Source organism: Heterocephalus glaber, unplaced genomic scaffold, assembly GCF_053883595.1.
Source record: "Heterocephalus glaber isolate CG9 unplaced genomic scaffold, H.glaber_assembly_v1.0 deba00001465, whole genome shotgun sequence".
Classification (NCBI taxonomy): Eukaryota; Metazoa; Chordata; class Mammalia; order Rodentia; family Bathyergidae; genus Heterocephalus; species Heterocephalus glaber.
This window is the reverse complement of record NW_028258312.1, coordinates 6,526,077-6,543,703: the sequence shown is the minus strand read 5'-3', so window position 1 is coordinate 6,543,703 and position 17,627 is coordinate 6,526,077. Positions and strand designations below refer to the sequence as shown.

The following is a 17,627-nucleotide window of genomic DNA, read 5'->3' as shown; positions in this document are numbered from 1 at the left end:
GCTGTTTTCTAGGTTCATCTATTTTGTACAGTATGACAATACTTTATTCCTTTTTATAACTGAATAATATTCTTTCATATGGATTTACCACATAAATCCATTCATCAGCTGATAGAAATTTGTATTATTTCCACTTTTTGGCTATTACAAATAATGCTGCTATAAACATTCATATACAAGTATTTAAATGAACATATGTTTTCAGTTCTTTTGGGAATATACTTAGTGGAATTACAGGGTCATATGGTAATACTATATTTAAGTTTTTGAGGAACTGACAAACTGTTTTCCACTGTGTCTACCATTTTACATCCCAACTAGCAGTGTATGAATACTCCAACTTCTCCACAACCAACACTTTTTATTTTTCATTTAAAAAAAACTATGGATAATCTAGGGGATGTGAAATAACATGTTGTTTTATTTGCATTTTTCTGACGATTAGTGATGTTGAGTGTATTTTTCACGAGTTTATTAGCCACTTATATATGTTCTTTGTGGATTTGTCTATTCATATTATTTACATGTTTAAAATTTTTTAATGTTTTTTATTGTGCTGAGATTAAACCCCAGGGCCTTGTACATGCTAGGCAAGCATTGTATCACTGAGCTGTATGTGCAGCCTTGAATTGTTTTATCAATTGTTGAGTTATACCAGTGTCTTAGTTACCTTCTCTTTGCTGAGACACAATACTCAGTACCCACAACTATAAGGAGGAAAGGTTTATTTTGGCACACAGTTTGTAGAGGTTTAAGTCCATAGTTGGCTGGCTCCACAGCATGGCAGAGGAACATGGCAAAGGAGAAAGAGCTCATGGTGTGGCACAGGAAGCAGAGAAAGACCAAGGGAGGAGAGTGGGAGATAATACCCTTCCAGGCCATCCCCCCCAGTGACTAACCTCCTCCCAACATCCCATTTAGCTATAAACTCATCAGTGGATTAATCCACTTGTAAGTATCACACCCCAATGATCCATTCACCTCCCAAACCAATCTATGAGTGCATGAGGCTTTGGAGGGGTACATCCAGAAATAACGTATAACAAGGAGTTTTCTTAAAATGAATTCTGGAAATAAGCCCACTATCATATATATAGCTCACTAATGCTTTTTATCATTCTACAGATAGTCCTTTTACTGTCTTGATAGTATCCTTGGCATAAAAGTTTTAAATTTTGATGAAGAATAATTTAAAAAATTTGATTGTGTGTGCTTTTGGCATCATATCTGAAAAACCTATTATCCAATTCAAAGTTATTCAGATCACTTTTTCCCTCCTGAGAGTTTTATAATTTTGGCTCTTATATTACATTTTTGAGACATCATGAATTATTTTTGTACTTGGAGTGAGGTAGAGGTCCATATTCATTCTTTTGCATATGAAGGATATTTACTTAAAATATTAAAAAGCAACTATAAACCACTGTTTATTCAAGTGAACATATAAAAATTGAAACTTTATAACATAATCTTAGATATAAATACATTATAAACAGGAAAATAAAATTAGAATTAATCATAATAGTATTCTTACTTGCTATATCTGTGTTTTTAACAGTGTGGTTAAAATGTGGAGTGTCTGGTGAGACACTTAGACCTGGATAAAAAGAACAACATAGGAAAAGAAGCTGATAAATAAATTTGGCTTTAACTGTATATTGTGTTTGATAGATCAGGTGTTTAATATTTACTCATATTATTAGGATAGTATTTTTATTGTTTGTATATTGTGTTTGATAGATCAGGTGTTTAATATTTACTCATATTATTAGGATAGTATTTTTATTGTTATATCAGCTTTAAGCAGGTGCCTCTTTTTTGTTGTTGTTATACTAACAGAGCTAAATAACCTATCATTACCATCTCTGAGCACTGAGATAAGCTCCACATCTAGCATCTTCCCATCTGGAGAAGGTTGTAATTTTACATTGAGAACTCTTTCTTAGAGACTGCTTTTGAAGGCAAGACTAGAGATGTTGGACAGTATTAATTGGACCCTTTGAAAACCTACTGGCAATTATGGGGAGCCATTTGAGTTGGAAGTCTTTGAGTCATATTATATTTAATGAAATCTGTTCTAGTGATGTCAAGAATGCTGCCCTTTCTTCAGGGCCATCTCTGTACTCCAGAATTTATACCATAAGTGGCTGAGCAAGCCCCTATTTCCACAGCTGCTTGTGAATATTGGTTGTATCATTCATATGTGGAATATATAATGCTCTTCTAATAGAAGCACTTTTTGAAAATGTTCTTTAAAACCAAAAAGCATATCCAAATGATTTGTTATTTGTTCTTTAAACATCCACCCCAAAACCCTTATTATTCAACTCTGACTCCTTAAATTCATTTTTTTGTATTGACAGATATTAATTTTGAAATTATAGTATTTTGAACTAGAATTTAGAAAATTAAAATATTGCAAATATTTGCTTCTTTTTATATATAGTAATATCAATGATATAATTTGTTTACTGGGTTTTGAGAAAATTGTTCTTCAGCTATGTTTAAGTTGTATATCAGTTTTAATGTCAGTATTATAATAACAACATTCCCCATCAGCATAGGGCAATGTACTTATTTTCATATGTAACAAACTACTTGTATTTTTCAGTGTTCACCTTTGAGTCTAGCAGAGTAACCTGGAATTTCCTTTAACAAAACATGCTTAGTTCAAGTTAAATATTATATATTTTAAACTTTAGTTCTATTGAAATAAGGTATTAGTATACATTTTCCCCTAGTAACTAAAATTTAGAAAGAAAGAAGAAAAAATAGGGTTTTTTTGCATTATATCACAGCTATACACTAAATTCTTCTATATAGTTAATTATGTTTAAGAAAGTTAAATATTATTCTCTGAATTGCATGATTTGAGTCACTTGCATTACAGTACATAATTTCCAAGAAGGGGATAGTGGAGTTGAGTTTCTATAATTTTTACTGTGAAAGACCAATTCTATTTATTCAAATGCTTAACACAAGTACACAGATCATATTAGTCTGATACTGTGTTCTGCAGGGCAATCCCAAACTGATGTAAATGTTTAAATTTATTGAAACATGATTGAATACTGATTCATTGTGATGATCTGGTAATAGTTTCAATTGGAATGTGTGATATGATAGTAACTCTGACTATAGTTATTGTGAGAGGAAACCAGAAGGTATTAAAGGAAGCAGAATTGTTAGACCAGAAATGAAAGTTTATATGTTGTAAAGATAGTATCTCTTATGCGAGAAGGTACACAAAAGGGCAATCTAGAAAATGAGAAGTTGTAGACATAGGTAATATTTGAGTGTCTTATTTCTCTATCTTTGTTTAATAAAATCAGAGAAAGATTTGTATGTGAATGCTAATTTGTGATTGGCATCTTCATTTTTTATAGTCACCATTTTAGAGAACAGCTTTATCATTTGCCAATAAGTAAACAAACTGAAATTCTCAAGTAGTACAAAAAATAGTTAAGAAATTTATGAGTAAGAATTTTGTTGCTAGTTTTATTGTGAAAAGTAAACATTAGATACAGTGTCTTTGTTTTGGTTAATGATCTCAGCAGATTAAGAAATTACTAATTATACTTTATTTCAAAAAAAGTATAGAATTACAGATAATCCTTTGCTAATCAAGATAGAGCCACTGTCTTAATTAATTTACATCCTGTTTGTCAGCCTGGATGCAAATGATCCTGGAGACCAAATATCTAAAATAGTTATCTATTTTTTAACTATTAACTCATTCAATAAATTTAAATGTAAATTTAGAAATTTGGAAAAAACTGGCAAGAAGAACATTTTTTGTTTTCATTTTATATGAATCATTTTGTGTTCAAGTATCAAACTCTAAATAATCTATAATACACTTTTTATACTTGGGATTACATCTCCCTTTCACTGAAAATAGATTTGACTACCATCAGGCACACTTCTATTCAGTTGACCAGGTATTTTCCACTTTTTGTGAACATTTGGTGACTCTTACTTTTTACTATGTGACATACAGACTCTTCTCCTAAAATTTCCAAATGATATATAGCTTTAAAATTAAATGGCTCTTATGAAATCTTTTTAGAAATATTTAGAATCCTGTGACTTGTAGTTAACCTCATGTTTACTGAACTAGACTTGGAATAATATATTACTTTTACTATTAATAATGAAATTGATGCAAGAAAAGACAAATGCCCTTTGTATAGTTACTAAAATTCATAAAAAATTTTTAAATGTGTTTAAATTTTATTTGGTTGCTCAATCTCACTCAGTAAGAGATTTACTTACATACTTTCCATGATGTTTTATTCTAATTTTTTGTGTTATTATTTTGTTATTTGGATGTTTTTAATAGTATGCACTATTTTAATAGTATATACACCTTGGGTTTTTTTTTCCCTGAAACTTTTCTTTTTACCTCTCCAAAAGAAATTCATCGTGTTACTCACATTTTTGATAAAGGCATACAAATCTTCATTTAGATACTTAAAAACTGTAAGGAAAGAAAATGACCTTTTTTTCCTATGGAAAAAATACTTTCTTTTTCTAGTACTTCCTTCTTACCTCTTCATGCAAATAAATTTCTTTACTTCATTAAACCCAGTATGTTTTTAATAGAATACTTTTTAAGAATAAGACCTCGTTAATGTGAAATAGGAAGAAAAGGGGCAAAGGGGAGGGAGGTGGGAGGGCTATGGGAAAGGATAGAAGGGAATGGGATTAATATGAGAAAATGGAAAAATAGGAACAAAATCTTTGTAAATAGGGAGGACTGGTGGGGTTGAAGGGAGGGCTGGGCAAGGGTGAAAAATAAGAACCAAGAGAGACTATGTAAAGGTGCAAATTTCTAATGATGAATGTCATTATATTGTATAACTAAAATGTACCAATGATTAGAATGAATAATCGATAATGTAAAACAGGAAGAAAAGGTCCAAAGGGGTAAGGGCAGTGGGGGGGGGCAGGGGAAAGGAAAGAAGGGAAAGGAAAAATGCTGAGAAATGGACAAAATGGAAATAAAGTCTTTATAAATAGGGAAGGGTGGAGGGCATGAAGGGAGGGCTAGGAATGGGGAAAAAATAAGAACCAAGATGCATTATATAAAGGTACAATTCCCAATGAGAAATGTAATTGTGTTGTATACCTACAATGTACCAATGAAAGAATTTAATACAAAAAAAAAAAGAATAAGACCTCATAAAATAACGAAATGACTACCCCAATCAGTTAGGAACATTTATTTTATTAACTATTTTAGGTTAACTGTAGCTTTAGAAATGAAGAGTTTCAATCCCCTATATGGTTGGCAAAAATCTTAGATAACTTACCTCCCAGGAAAAATCTTCCCCCATTGGAGAAATGAACCCTTCTACATTGTTGGTGGGAATGTATATTTATACAACCAGAATGTAAATTAGTATGGAGATTCTTTAAAAAACCAAAAATAGACATTCTCTTTGACCCAGCTCTACCCCTTCTAGGAATCTTCCCCAAAGAGTGAAAGTTACCATATTGTAGTAATACATGCGTGCTCATGTTTATAGCAGCACACTTCACAACAACTAAATTATAGAACCAGCATATACGCCTGTCAGCAGATGATTAGAGCGAAGTGTGGTAAACATATACAATGGACTAATACTCAGCCATAAGTAAAGTTAATTTGAGTCATTTTTTGGAAATATATGAATCTTGAGACCATAATACTAAGTGAAATAAATTAGACACGGAAGGCTAAATATCACATACTTTCTTTGTATGATAAATTCAAAATATAAGTAACTTAAAGAGCAAATTAAAAGGGAGATAGTAGAAAAGTGGTAGACTCTGTGGAGATGGGAAGGGGATCCCAGGTAGGAGGAAGAAGGAAGAGCAGTGGGGAGGGGGAGTAAAAATGATCAAGATGTAAAATTGTATATGTACCAAGTCCCCTTGATGATTGTAGTTTTTATCATATACTAATAATCTTTCCCCAGTAAACATATACTAATAACATATATGTAAAAACATGTGTGAACATATGTAAGAACATATATGTAAACATACTAATAATCTTTTCCCAGGCTCATAAAGATGGATTTTCGAGGTACAAACCCTTTTATTTTTGGTGACATTATAAGCTCTCTTAATATTGGATTTTCTTGTTGATACATTCTAAATTCTTCTACTATCAATCATGAAAAATTTTATTAGAATTTAAATTAAATCATATTAAAAATATCCCTTTTAGTGTTTCCAAAGAAGTCATTTAAAGATGTAATAGACCCAGGCTGGAGATATATGTGATGATTCCACATGTATGTGTGTTACAAAAGATGTGTACAGACATGTATTCACAATAAATTCAAACTAAATTTCATAATAGTATTGTCTAGGGGGATAGAGAAAAACAAATATCTGAACATCCCATCTGTAGCCCTCCCCCCCGAAAAAGTAATAAACCTATAGACTTGGAGTTAATCTCAGTAACATAGCAATATAGGTTCCTTCCTACTTACTTCTTTTTAAAAATTAAAACACAAAACTTAGATTTTTTTCCCTAAATACATTTATCATCTTAAAATATTTAAATAAATTTCTTGAGTGTTTGCTGAACTTTTTTTTACTTTTTTTTTCTGGTATGAGGAATCAAACTCAGGACCTTGTGCTTGCCAGGCAGACACAGCACCATTGAGATACATCCCCGGCCCCTTGAAGTTTTTTTTACTTTCAAACACCTTTTAGTCTTAGTGAATTCTCTAGGTTCTACATTCTTTCAGCTCCAAATAAATGCAGATTTGGAAGGATAGGTTGGCTTTGATAAGAAATCAAGCACATGACATCCTTGCTTGTGATGCTGTCCTGTTACGTAGTTCTTTTTGAAACAGTGATAAAAATATCTTTGCAAAGATGTTACCATGAATTTTTATATTCAAGTACCTTTGCTATTGGAAGACTTGGAAATATTTCTATTATAGTAAAGATTTTAAAAAAGAAATATTTGATTATTTTGACTACCTTAAAAAAGTGTAAACAACTAGTTTTTGTATACAAAAGTTAATTTTGAATAGATTGTGTGTTTATTTTTTTGTGTGTTTATTTTTAAAAGCAGTATTTACCTTTTGTAGTTGTGACAGCTTCACTATATAATTTGTTCTTTAAAGCCATTTTGGGAATCTGCTCAAATTTATTTGACTTGCATTCCTCATAATTAGTACTAAAAGAAAAAGGCTTATCTCATTTATAAAATATTCCACATACAGTTATGTGATGTATATAATTTTTTTCCCATTAAGTTTATTGGTATATTTTAGGTATAAAATACAGTTACACTCAGCATTGGGATCTTGTACTATTACATGAGTATCTTGGTTCTTATTTTTTTCCCCTTCCCCTGCCCACCCTTCCCTATTTGCAAAGACCTTGTTTCCATTTTTTCCCTCTTCTCATATTTTTTCTTTTCCCTTTTTTCCTTTCCCCTACCCCTCCCACTTCCCCTGCTTCTTTAGACCTTTATTTCCTATTACACAGTATCAGTTATACATTTTTAATATTACAATATTAAGATCTAGGAGACATTACCACAGATTTTACAGAATTTACAAGGATATAGAAAGCATATTACAAAAATCTTTTTTGAAATAAATTTGACAACTTCTAAGAAGTACCTTGGAAGACAAATTAATGAAACTAACTCTGGAGGAAATATAAAATTTGAATAGCACCTATTAAAGAAAGTATATTCCTATCTTGAAAACCTACCTATATGACAACAGCAAGCTCATAAACATTTTAACTGATAAATTATATCAAACAATTAAAGCAGAAAAAAGAAGGAACACTTCTCCCCTCATTTTAGGAAATCAACATTGTCCTAATCCTAAAACTGGATAAAGATAATAGAAGAAAAAAGTATGAACATAGATAGAAATTTGTTTAACAAAACAAACTCTTAGAAGTCAGATCTGGCAGTATGTAGAAAGTGGTTTTGTTATAGGGATGGCAGTGTTGGTTCAGCATTGGAAGATCCACCCCCAAAAGTCATCATTTTAACAGAGGAAAGGAGAAAGCCATACGATCCTGTCACTAGTTGGAGAAAGAGTATTGGACTAAATTCTACAGCTGTTCATGGTAAAAGCTATCAGGAAACTAGGAGTAGAACAGAACCTTCTCAACAGAACAAAGACATGTACTCCATACTTCCAACAAAAACTCTTTCTATGAATGGAGATGATGCAATGCTTTCTTCCTAAAGTGGGGAACAAGGGCATATATGCCTACTCTTCATCTGTCCATTAAACTTTGAAACCTAGGCCCAAACCAAAATAGTCTGGCAATAAAAATAAACAAATAGCATAGAATTGGCAAAGTAGAAGTAAAGTCTTTATATGTTGATGAAATGATCATGTGCAGAGAAAATATTAAGAAATCTCTAGGAGCCCCTAGAACTTGTATTTGAATTTAGCAGGATTAGAAAACACAAGGTATATATAAAAATTCAGGTCTATGTATACTTGCTATAAATGAAGAATTGGATATTGAAATTTAAAAGTTATGTAGGAGTACACAGGACCTAGAGAAGTTAAAAAACAAAAAACAAAAAACAAATAAAAACAGTGTTGGAAGATGTTTAGTACCTAATTTTAAAACTTCTAAAGCTACAGTAAACAAGACAGTGTTGGTTTAAGGAAAGACATATAGATCATTGGAATAAAACAGAGAATCTAGAAATAGAACCACACATATATGGTCCACTGAGTTTTGAAAGATTATTTAACATTAGCATTTTATAGAATATAAACTCAATTCAAGAGCTGAGGAAGACATAGTGTTTTCAGCAAATGGCACCAGAACACCTGGTATCCGTATATAAAAAATTAACCTCAACCCTATATTTCCATACATGAAAATAACTTCAAGGGATCTATGAACCTAAATAAGAAAGCCTAAAAGTATAAAACTTTAAGAAGAAATTATAAGGGAAAATGTTTATGAATTTAGGGTAGGCAAGAATTACCTAGATACAAAAGACATGATGTATAAAAGAAAAAAATTGATAAATGAGATTCCATCAAAATTTAGAACTTTAAGTGACATCGTGAAAATGAAAAGTAGTCCTTAAACAGACCATATTTACAATGCATATAACCTATGACCAGAATATATAAAGAACTCTTATATCTCATTAATAGACAACCCAATTAAAAAGTAGACATCAGAAGAAGATAAATAGCCAGTACAGCACAAAGAAAGGTGTGCAACACTAGAATCAGAAAAATACTAATCAGTACAATAATAAGATTGAATTAAACACTCATTAGGGAGATGAAGTTAAAAGTTGTAAACGAACAAATGTCAGCTTATATGTGAACCAGTTAGAACTTTCTAATACTGCTAATGTGAATGTAAAATGATAAAACCATTTTGGAAAACAATATAGAAATTTCTCGTATTACTGTTAAGAACCAATAGTCCTGTTCTTAAGTTTTTACTTGAGAGGAATGAAAGCACATGTTTACAGTAGATTTGTACATACAAGTTGAGTGTCCCTTATATGAAATTCTTGGGACCGGAGTGTTTCAGATTTTCGTTTGAAATCTACTTGATCTGCAAAGAGGATAGCTACTCCTGCTTTTTTTTTTAGGGTTCCTGTCACATGGAGTAGAGTTGTTTTCCATCCTTTAACTTTCAAACTATGAGTTTCTTTTTGAATTAAATATGTTTCTTGTATGCAGCATATGTTTCTTGTATGCAGCATATTTTAGGGTTCCTGTCACATGGAGTAGAGTTGTTTTCCACCCTTTAACTTTCAAACTATGAGTTTCTTTTTGAATTAAATATGTTTCTTGCTTCTTGACCCATTCTGTCAGTCTTATTTCTTTTGATTGGTGAATTGAGACCGTTAACATTGATGGTTATAACTCATACATATTAACTTATCATTGTAATGACTTTTTCTTTTTGTTGGATTCTTTCCCTTTGTGTTTAATTTCTTGTTGCACCAGACGGATTCATTCTGCCGGGCTTCCTGGGGTTGTGATACTCGTTGTCTTTTCCTAGGATCTTGTCTAAAATTTTTTGGAGTGCTTGTTCGCTATTCATGAAGTTCCTGAGGTGCTCTTTGTCATGAAAGTATCTTATTTCTCCATCAATTTTGAAAGATAGTTTTGCAGGGTACGTCAATCTGGGTTGGAGGCTGTTTTCCTTTAGGGTTTGAAATACATCCCTCCAAGCTCTTCTTGCCTTGAGGATTTGCATTGAGAAGTCTGCTGTGATTCTGATGGGCTTTCCTTTGTATATGATTTGTTTCTTTTCTCTAACTGCTTGTAGAACTTTGTTCTTCTTTTTGGTTTCTGCAATCTTAATGATGACATGCCTATGTGTAGATTTTTTTTGATGAAAACTAGTGGCTGTCCTATATGCCTCACTTATCTGTCTGTCAAATTCTTTTCCCCTGCTTGAGAAGTTTTTTGCCATCACTTCTGTGAACAGGTTTTTTTATGTCATCTGCACTCTCTCCTGTTTCTTCATTGACTCCAGTCAGTCTTACATTATTCTTCTTTGCATCGTCTAGCACCTGGATGATTGATTTCTCGTGTTCCTTTACAATTTTAAAGCAATTTTTCTTTTCCTGGTCACTAATTGCAATCTTATCTTCTATATCTGAAATTATGTCCTCACCTTGGCTCATTCTGCTGCGTAGACTTTCAGTTGAGTTTTTAATTTCCTGGAAATCTGTTTGAATCTGTTTTATGGATTCCATTTGTTTCCTGTGTTGGGATTCCATCGTGTTCCTGCGCCCCTCTCTAGATTTATTAATCATGTCTTGCACTATGAGCACAATCTCTGCTGTTATCTGAGAAATTATTTCTGATTTCATTTTTTCCAGATCCTCTTTTTTTTGCTAGTTCAGGGAGTCCAGGTGGTTGAGTATCAGAGTGTTCCATCTTGTTTCCCTTTGGGGTTACTGCAGGTGATCTGGAAGTCTGGTTTTGAGACTTGTTTAGATGTCTTCTCATTTTAACGGGGCTGGGGGTGGGGCGTATGGGGTAGTGTTGCTGGTGCCCATGCGGCTCACCTCCAGTGTGCTTGTGGGGATGGTATGGTGGCCCAGAAGCCTCCTCTTGTGTGCTGGGAGCGGCTCACCTCCTGTGTGGTGATGGGGATAATGTATATAATTTTAAAAGTGAGAAAATGTCGTAATTGGAAGAAGTAAAAATGAAAGTGTACACTTTTGTAAGGTTTGTGTGGGTCTTTACATTTTTTTTTAACCAACAAAATGAATTTTATATAACATGAGATGGGTCATGGAACAGTAACATTTGGATTTCTCTTCAGTGGCACAAATGTATTGAAGGCTGTGTTCAAAACTAATTTTCATTTACTCCAAGTAAATATGTATTATGTCTGTCAGCCTATAATATCCCATAAGTGAATATTTACCTTTATTTAATGTATTGGTAAGCATTATGTCACTGTAAAAAATAACAGATGAACAGCTTATAGGGAGAAAAGTTTGTCTCATTGTTTCAGAGATTTCAGCCCATGGTTCATTGGCTCCATTGCTTTTGGGCCTGTGGCAGCATAGTATATCATGTTGGAAGTACATGGTAGAGTAGCACCTCACCTTGTCTAAGCCAGTGGCAAAAAGGCAGAGCCTGTAAGAGCTTTGGATCCTGGTATCCCCTCCAAGGACACACCCCAGTGAACTAACTTCTTTCTACTGTGTCCCACCTACTAAAGTTTTACCACCTCTAAAGTGTGCCACACACTCAAGACTCAACACATAAGCCATTGGGGGACATTTCAGATTTAAACTATGATATTTGTTACTAATCCTGACTTTTTGTTTATAAATTAAACTAAATGCATCTTCTGAAGCGTTATGCTTATTGTATCTTGTGAACCTTAAGAAGCAGTGCACATTATTGTAACTTAATTATAAAGTACTCTTATCATCTATATTAGTTTAGTTCCTGGGGGCAAATGTAATACAACAATAAAACTTTTCACTTGTGATCAGAAAATATATGATATAGTCAGCTCTTAATTATCTCTGCTAGTTGGTGTAAGCATTTGATCTCCTAAAATAATGGATAATTTGCTTTTTCTTCTGTGTCCATCACTTAATAATTATCCCCTGGTTTTGCATGCATTAGTAATTGCATGTTGGTGGTTTTCAGTGATCTATTTCTCAAAGGCTTTATCTACCATTGCTATGCAAGAGGAGACCAGCCATGTGGCAGAGGTAATAGTAAAGGAAGTCAAAGATGAGTGAGAAGAGATTCAGTGAGACAGAAAATGAACCTGAGCTAGTGCTCCTGGAATATATGAAGTTGGACAGTTCACAGCCTGTGATCAAATGTTTATTCCAGGAAAAGAAACAAACTTTTTAAATAGTTATTTTTACGATAAATTTACCTGACAGTACTCCATTTTCTTTGTAATTATTCTGGTTAATATATTTTAATATATAGATTAATTTTGTGATATGGTGAATGAAACTATAATGCTAACTCTAAATGCTAATACTGTATGTAACTGTATATGGTAAATTGAGGAAAAAACAGTATTGAAAGATAGGTATTTCTGCCACTCCAGAAGATACTTTCTTTAAAAATCATGAAAATTTCAGCTTTATTAATATAGTTTTTAAGTGGGCAAAGACAGGGAGGAACTTATGTAAGAATTACTTGTAATTACTATGAATTTTACCTGGAAAAACCCATTATTTTCTCTAATGTACTTTCTAACAACTGTTTGTTCAGTTCTCTGACGTGATCACCGTGAGTGAGAAGCCCCTGGCGGACCATGACTGGTACCATGGTGCAATTCCCAGAATAGAAGCCCAAGAACTGTTAAAACAACAAGGAGACTTCTTGGTGCGAGAGAGTCATGGGAAACCTGGTGAATATGTCCTTTCTGTATATTCTGATGGACAAAGGAGACACTTTATCATACAATTTGTTGATGTACGTTTCCAGTCTAGTTTTTAATGTATATTTTGATGTAGTTCATTGTGGTATTAATTGTAATGTTAGGAGAAACGATTTATGGTCTGCAACACTTAAAGTTTAGCAGTTATTGTTTTGGCAATCCCTTGAATATAATGCTTCAAAATTGACTACTATGTTAAGCCCAATAAGGAAATACGCATTTTTAATATTTTACATTAAAATAGTTTTTATAATTTATAACTTAAATATATCAGTATTTAAAATATATTGAACAGTAAAGTTATTTTAAATAAAAAATTAAAACATGAATATAATTTCTTTTTCAAGGGAAATTTCAGGTTATAAACTATGTACTTTTGAGAATGTCCCTTGAAATACTTTCAAAATGGTGCCATGAGACATTTTGAAGAAAGAGTTTATTGAATAATGATAATGAAATTCCTTAATAAGTGGAAAAATAGCAGTTGAATTACTCTTATGATTTATTAAGGATATTTTTTTCCTTTGGTGAAAATTTAAAAAAATCTATTCACATTGCTTATTTTAATGCTATATTATTTTTTAAAGTTGAGTATTGACATAGTAATCTCTTTATTTGCTGTGTTTTCTTTATAGAACACTAACCAGATGAAGAGTACTTTCAAAACTTTTGCTTTTACTCATTGAGATATTTTTAATGGGAATATTTTGGCATTCGAAAGAATCGATGCCTCTGTCATTTTTCACTTCCATTATTTTACATGTGATGTGTTCTCAAGGTGACTGTCCATGGGATTTTGGTTTGTGTCCAGAGATGAGAGAGACTAATTGTCTTAGAGAAAGATTGAGCCATGATCACTAAATGAAATGGATAGTTTTTTTTTCTTGTAATTTAGCAACATAGTACATATATTATTGGTAACAAATATAAATATATGTATATAATGTATACATGTTTTTGAGGTGAAATTCATATACCATAAGATTTGAAAGTGTATGATTCAGTAGTATTTAGCATATTCACATCTAGTAATTATAGCTAAATGAAAACGAATGCCATTCAAATGGGTTAAAAAGAAAAAGTCCATTAAAGTGTGTTACAATTTTGATATTTTTTGTTAACTATGCATAGTATTCAAACTTCCACTTGATAATCATATTTGCCAACTTTCATACATGAGGTCTATTGTTTGAAAAACTGTCCTGTTTCTAATGCTAGGTTGGTCTTTATTTCCTTGACAAACTCTTACTTGTATGTGCCTTTAAATTGTGGATATAGATAACCCATTGTGTTGACCATGTTGGCAGTACAGAAGGAAAGATCATAAGTGTAAACTGGTTAACTACAGTTTATATGACTATTTCCTTCTGTTTTAAAGTTCTAAATATTACTTTTTTTTTTTAATACATCACAGATTAAGTCTGAAGTATTTCCCTTCTTACTACTACGAGTTTAAAATGTAACTAGAGAAATCTAAATTAATATTCTTGGAGACAGAAAGAAAAGAGTCAACTTGAAAATCATCACTTGTTTTGATTATTGACATTTTAAAATAAGACAGCATTTTAAATTCACAGTTGAAGATTTTGGCTTCCTTATGTCAATAAAATTTTGCACATATCTCTATTAAAGATGAAAGCACTTGTATATCAGTTAATGCCTCAGGTTTCCTACTGCCTGCTTTTATTCTAGTGAGCTTTCACTGTATAACATTAAGCTCTTCAACAGTTGCAACTCAGAGTTTAGATGGTTTAGAGAAGTTTTTTATTCCTTTCCAATCTTTTTTGAGGTTAATTGTTTATAAACTAAAATTCTTCTTTTTCCCTCATATATCTGTCAACTAGAAGGGGTCAATGAATGGAGGCATTTATTAGTAGATATTTAATGAGTGCCTATCATATTCTACTGAAGGAGTTTATAATCCAGTTTTAAATTATAGAAGCTATATATAAATGAGATGACAGGTATCCTAAGGCAAGATGACATAAAGTAATAATAGATTTTAGAGAACAGGAAAATAAATAGCCAAATAAAGAACAATGAAAATAATATTGAACTTGGAGTCTGAAAAGTTATGTTTTGGTCCCAACCCTAAACTTTACATGTTCTGTGGTTTAGGAAGTAATAAGTATAATATCCTATGGAGTTTTTATGGGAATAAAATCAATGAATATATGCTTTGCAATATGGGAAGTGCTATGCAACCATGAGGCATTTTTTTATTAATAATTTTGAGAAAAAATACAAATGTACTTTGTAAGAAGTAAAATGTAATTATAAGGCTTAATGTAAAACTTCTTTTTGATTCCCATGGGATTTGTGGAATTTAAATAGTGAAAAAACAACGTTTTAGAATTCATGTGTTTAAGTTCAAGATACTCCTTGAGTCACAATGATATTTTTGCCAATGTTGTTGTCAGCTACAGTCTACAATGGCAGTTACTTCAGAGGTTTTAGTATAGGTATAAAAGTTATTTCTTCCATGGTATGAAACTTATTTGCATTCTGTGAACATTATAATTGATGAAGGTGGACACAGACACTTTCAAGTTTTGTATTTTTACCACTTTAATAGAGAATATCTATTTTAGCTGGTTCAAGGAGTAAGAACTATGCTTTTTACTGTACACTTCATATTAATTGTGAAAAGCATATCTAAGAATTCTGAATCTAGTTTATTTCTAGTGTAATTTACCAACCCGTTCCATAGTTACTAGCCTGTTTTTGTTGCTTAATGTGAAACCGTGTTCAGAGTTTGTATCTAAAGCTGCATATTTTGGGTCATAAGTATTGAAAGGTTTTTATAGAGATTCAAAAACTTGTGTTCCATTTGGTAAGTAAATATATAAGCACATTTTTGCTTTTATAAATGAGAAAAAAAATATTGTGTGATAAAACAAAAGGTAATCCAGAAAGAACTTTTAATGTTATTAATAGGACATGCTAACAGGAAGTACAAATTTGTATTTATCTCACACTCATTTCCTGAAGACTAATTTTTAGAAAGTATCATCTCATGCACCATAAGGAGGTGTAACTGAAAAATGGATGGTGTGTCTTCCAAGTGAGCTTAAAACTTAGCAAGTTAGGTGTTAGTAGAAGTTATGAAAAAATAACAAAGCTACTGAATTAGACTTTATTGAATAAGCCATGAAATCTAGATTAACATATGGTAATGATTAAAAATGACAAAAAAATACATATTTTAAAATAAAACTTAGAGAAAAAATCCTTTATATAATGGCATTGTTAATTCATTCAGGAAATGGTTGTGCATATTATATTATGTTATACCATCCTAAGGATATGGAGCAGTAAACAAAAGTAACACAAAAGTAGAAGTGGTAATTAATATGTGAAAGTAACTAGCTTGTTAGATGTATAAAACAAATGTTTGTAGATATTAAAGGAGAGAGTTTGCAGCAATATACTAGTAGGAGAATATACCATCCCATTTTAATCAATGGACATGTCATTCAAATGAAAAATGAACAGAGAAACATGGGATTTAAACCATACATTAGACCAAAGGAACTTAACAAGCATTTACAGAATGTCTCCTCTAACAGCTACAGAACACACATTCTTGTGTTTCTTGTATGTAGCATATTGTTGGATCCTGTTTCTCAATCCATTCTGCTAATCTGTTTCTTTTGATTGGTGAGTTGAGACCATTTGTATTGATAGTTATAATTGATAGGTGTTAACTTATCCTAACTCTACATTTGGTGAAGAACATGACCATAGCCATCTTCCCTGAACACATATGAACATGGCCATCTGTCCCAAAATCATGGGATGAATTAAGTTTGTGAACTAAGGTACCACTTGAATAGGCCACCATCCCTGATGAACATGGATTCAAAACTTCAATAAAATATTAGCAAACTGAATTTAATAGTAAATTTAAAAGGTCATTCACTGCAATCAAGTGGACTCTTCCCTGGAATGTAAAGATGGTTTAATACAAACAAATCAACAAATATGATACACCTAAGACATTAACAGCATGAAGTACAAAAACCATATGGTCATTTCAATAGATGCATAAAAAACATTTGATGGAATTCATTCTCACTTTGAACAAAATGAACAGACTAAATACAAAAGTAATATACCTCAACATGGTGAAGGTTGTACATGATGAACCTATAGCTAATGTCATACTGAATAGGGAAGCTTTTAAAGGGAAAGCTTTTCTCTAATATCTGTAACAAGACAAGGATATCCACTTTTACCACTTTTATTCAATATAGTAATGGAAGTCCTAGCCAGAGCAATTAGCAAGAGAAAGAAATAAAGGAATCCAGTTGGGAAGAGGGAAGTCATATTGTCCTTGTTTGCAGATGACATGCTTTTGTGTGTAGAAAATCCAAAAGATTACTTAAAAAAATTGGAACTAATAAATTCAGTAATGTTGCAGGATGCAAAATCAACACACAAAAATATTTGCATTTCTATATACTAATAGTGAGGTATTTGCAAAACAAATCAAGAAAATAGTTCCATTTACAATAGCTACAAGCAAGCCTAAGAACAAATTTAACAAAGAGGTGGAAGAAAGATCTCTATAGTGAAAACTATGAAACATTGATGAAGGAAATTGAAAAAGATACAAATTAATGGAATGATCACATACTCATGAATTGGAAGAATCATTATTAAAGTCCATAGTACCAGAAATGATCTGTAGAGTCAACACAATCCCCATCAAAATACCAATG

At 31.9% G+C, this 17,627-nt stretch overlaps 1 protein-coding gene across 7 annotated transcripts in view; it reads left to right on the top strand.

Moving 5' to 3' along the window:
* Positions 1 to 17,627, top strand: part of Fer (FER tyrosine kinase) — a 415,378-nt gene that overhangs the window by 139,188 nt on the left and 258,563 nt on the right. For all 7 annotated transcript variants that reach the window (XM_021255853.2, XM_013071121.3, XM_021255852.2 and 4 more), the window contains one exon: positions 12,735 to 12,938. In XM_021255853.2, coding sequence (XP_021111512.1) covers positions 12,735 to 12,938 — 204 coding nt within the window. The remainder of the gene's footprint in view (positions 1 to 12,734; positions 12,939 to 17,627) is intronic.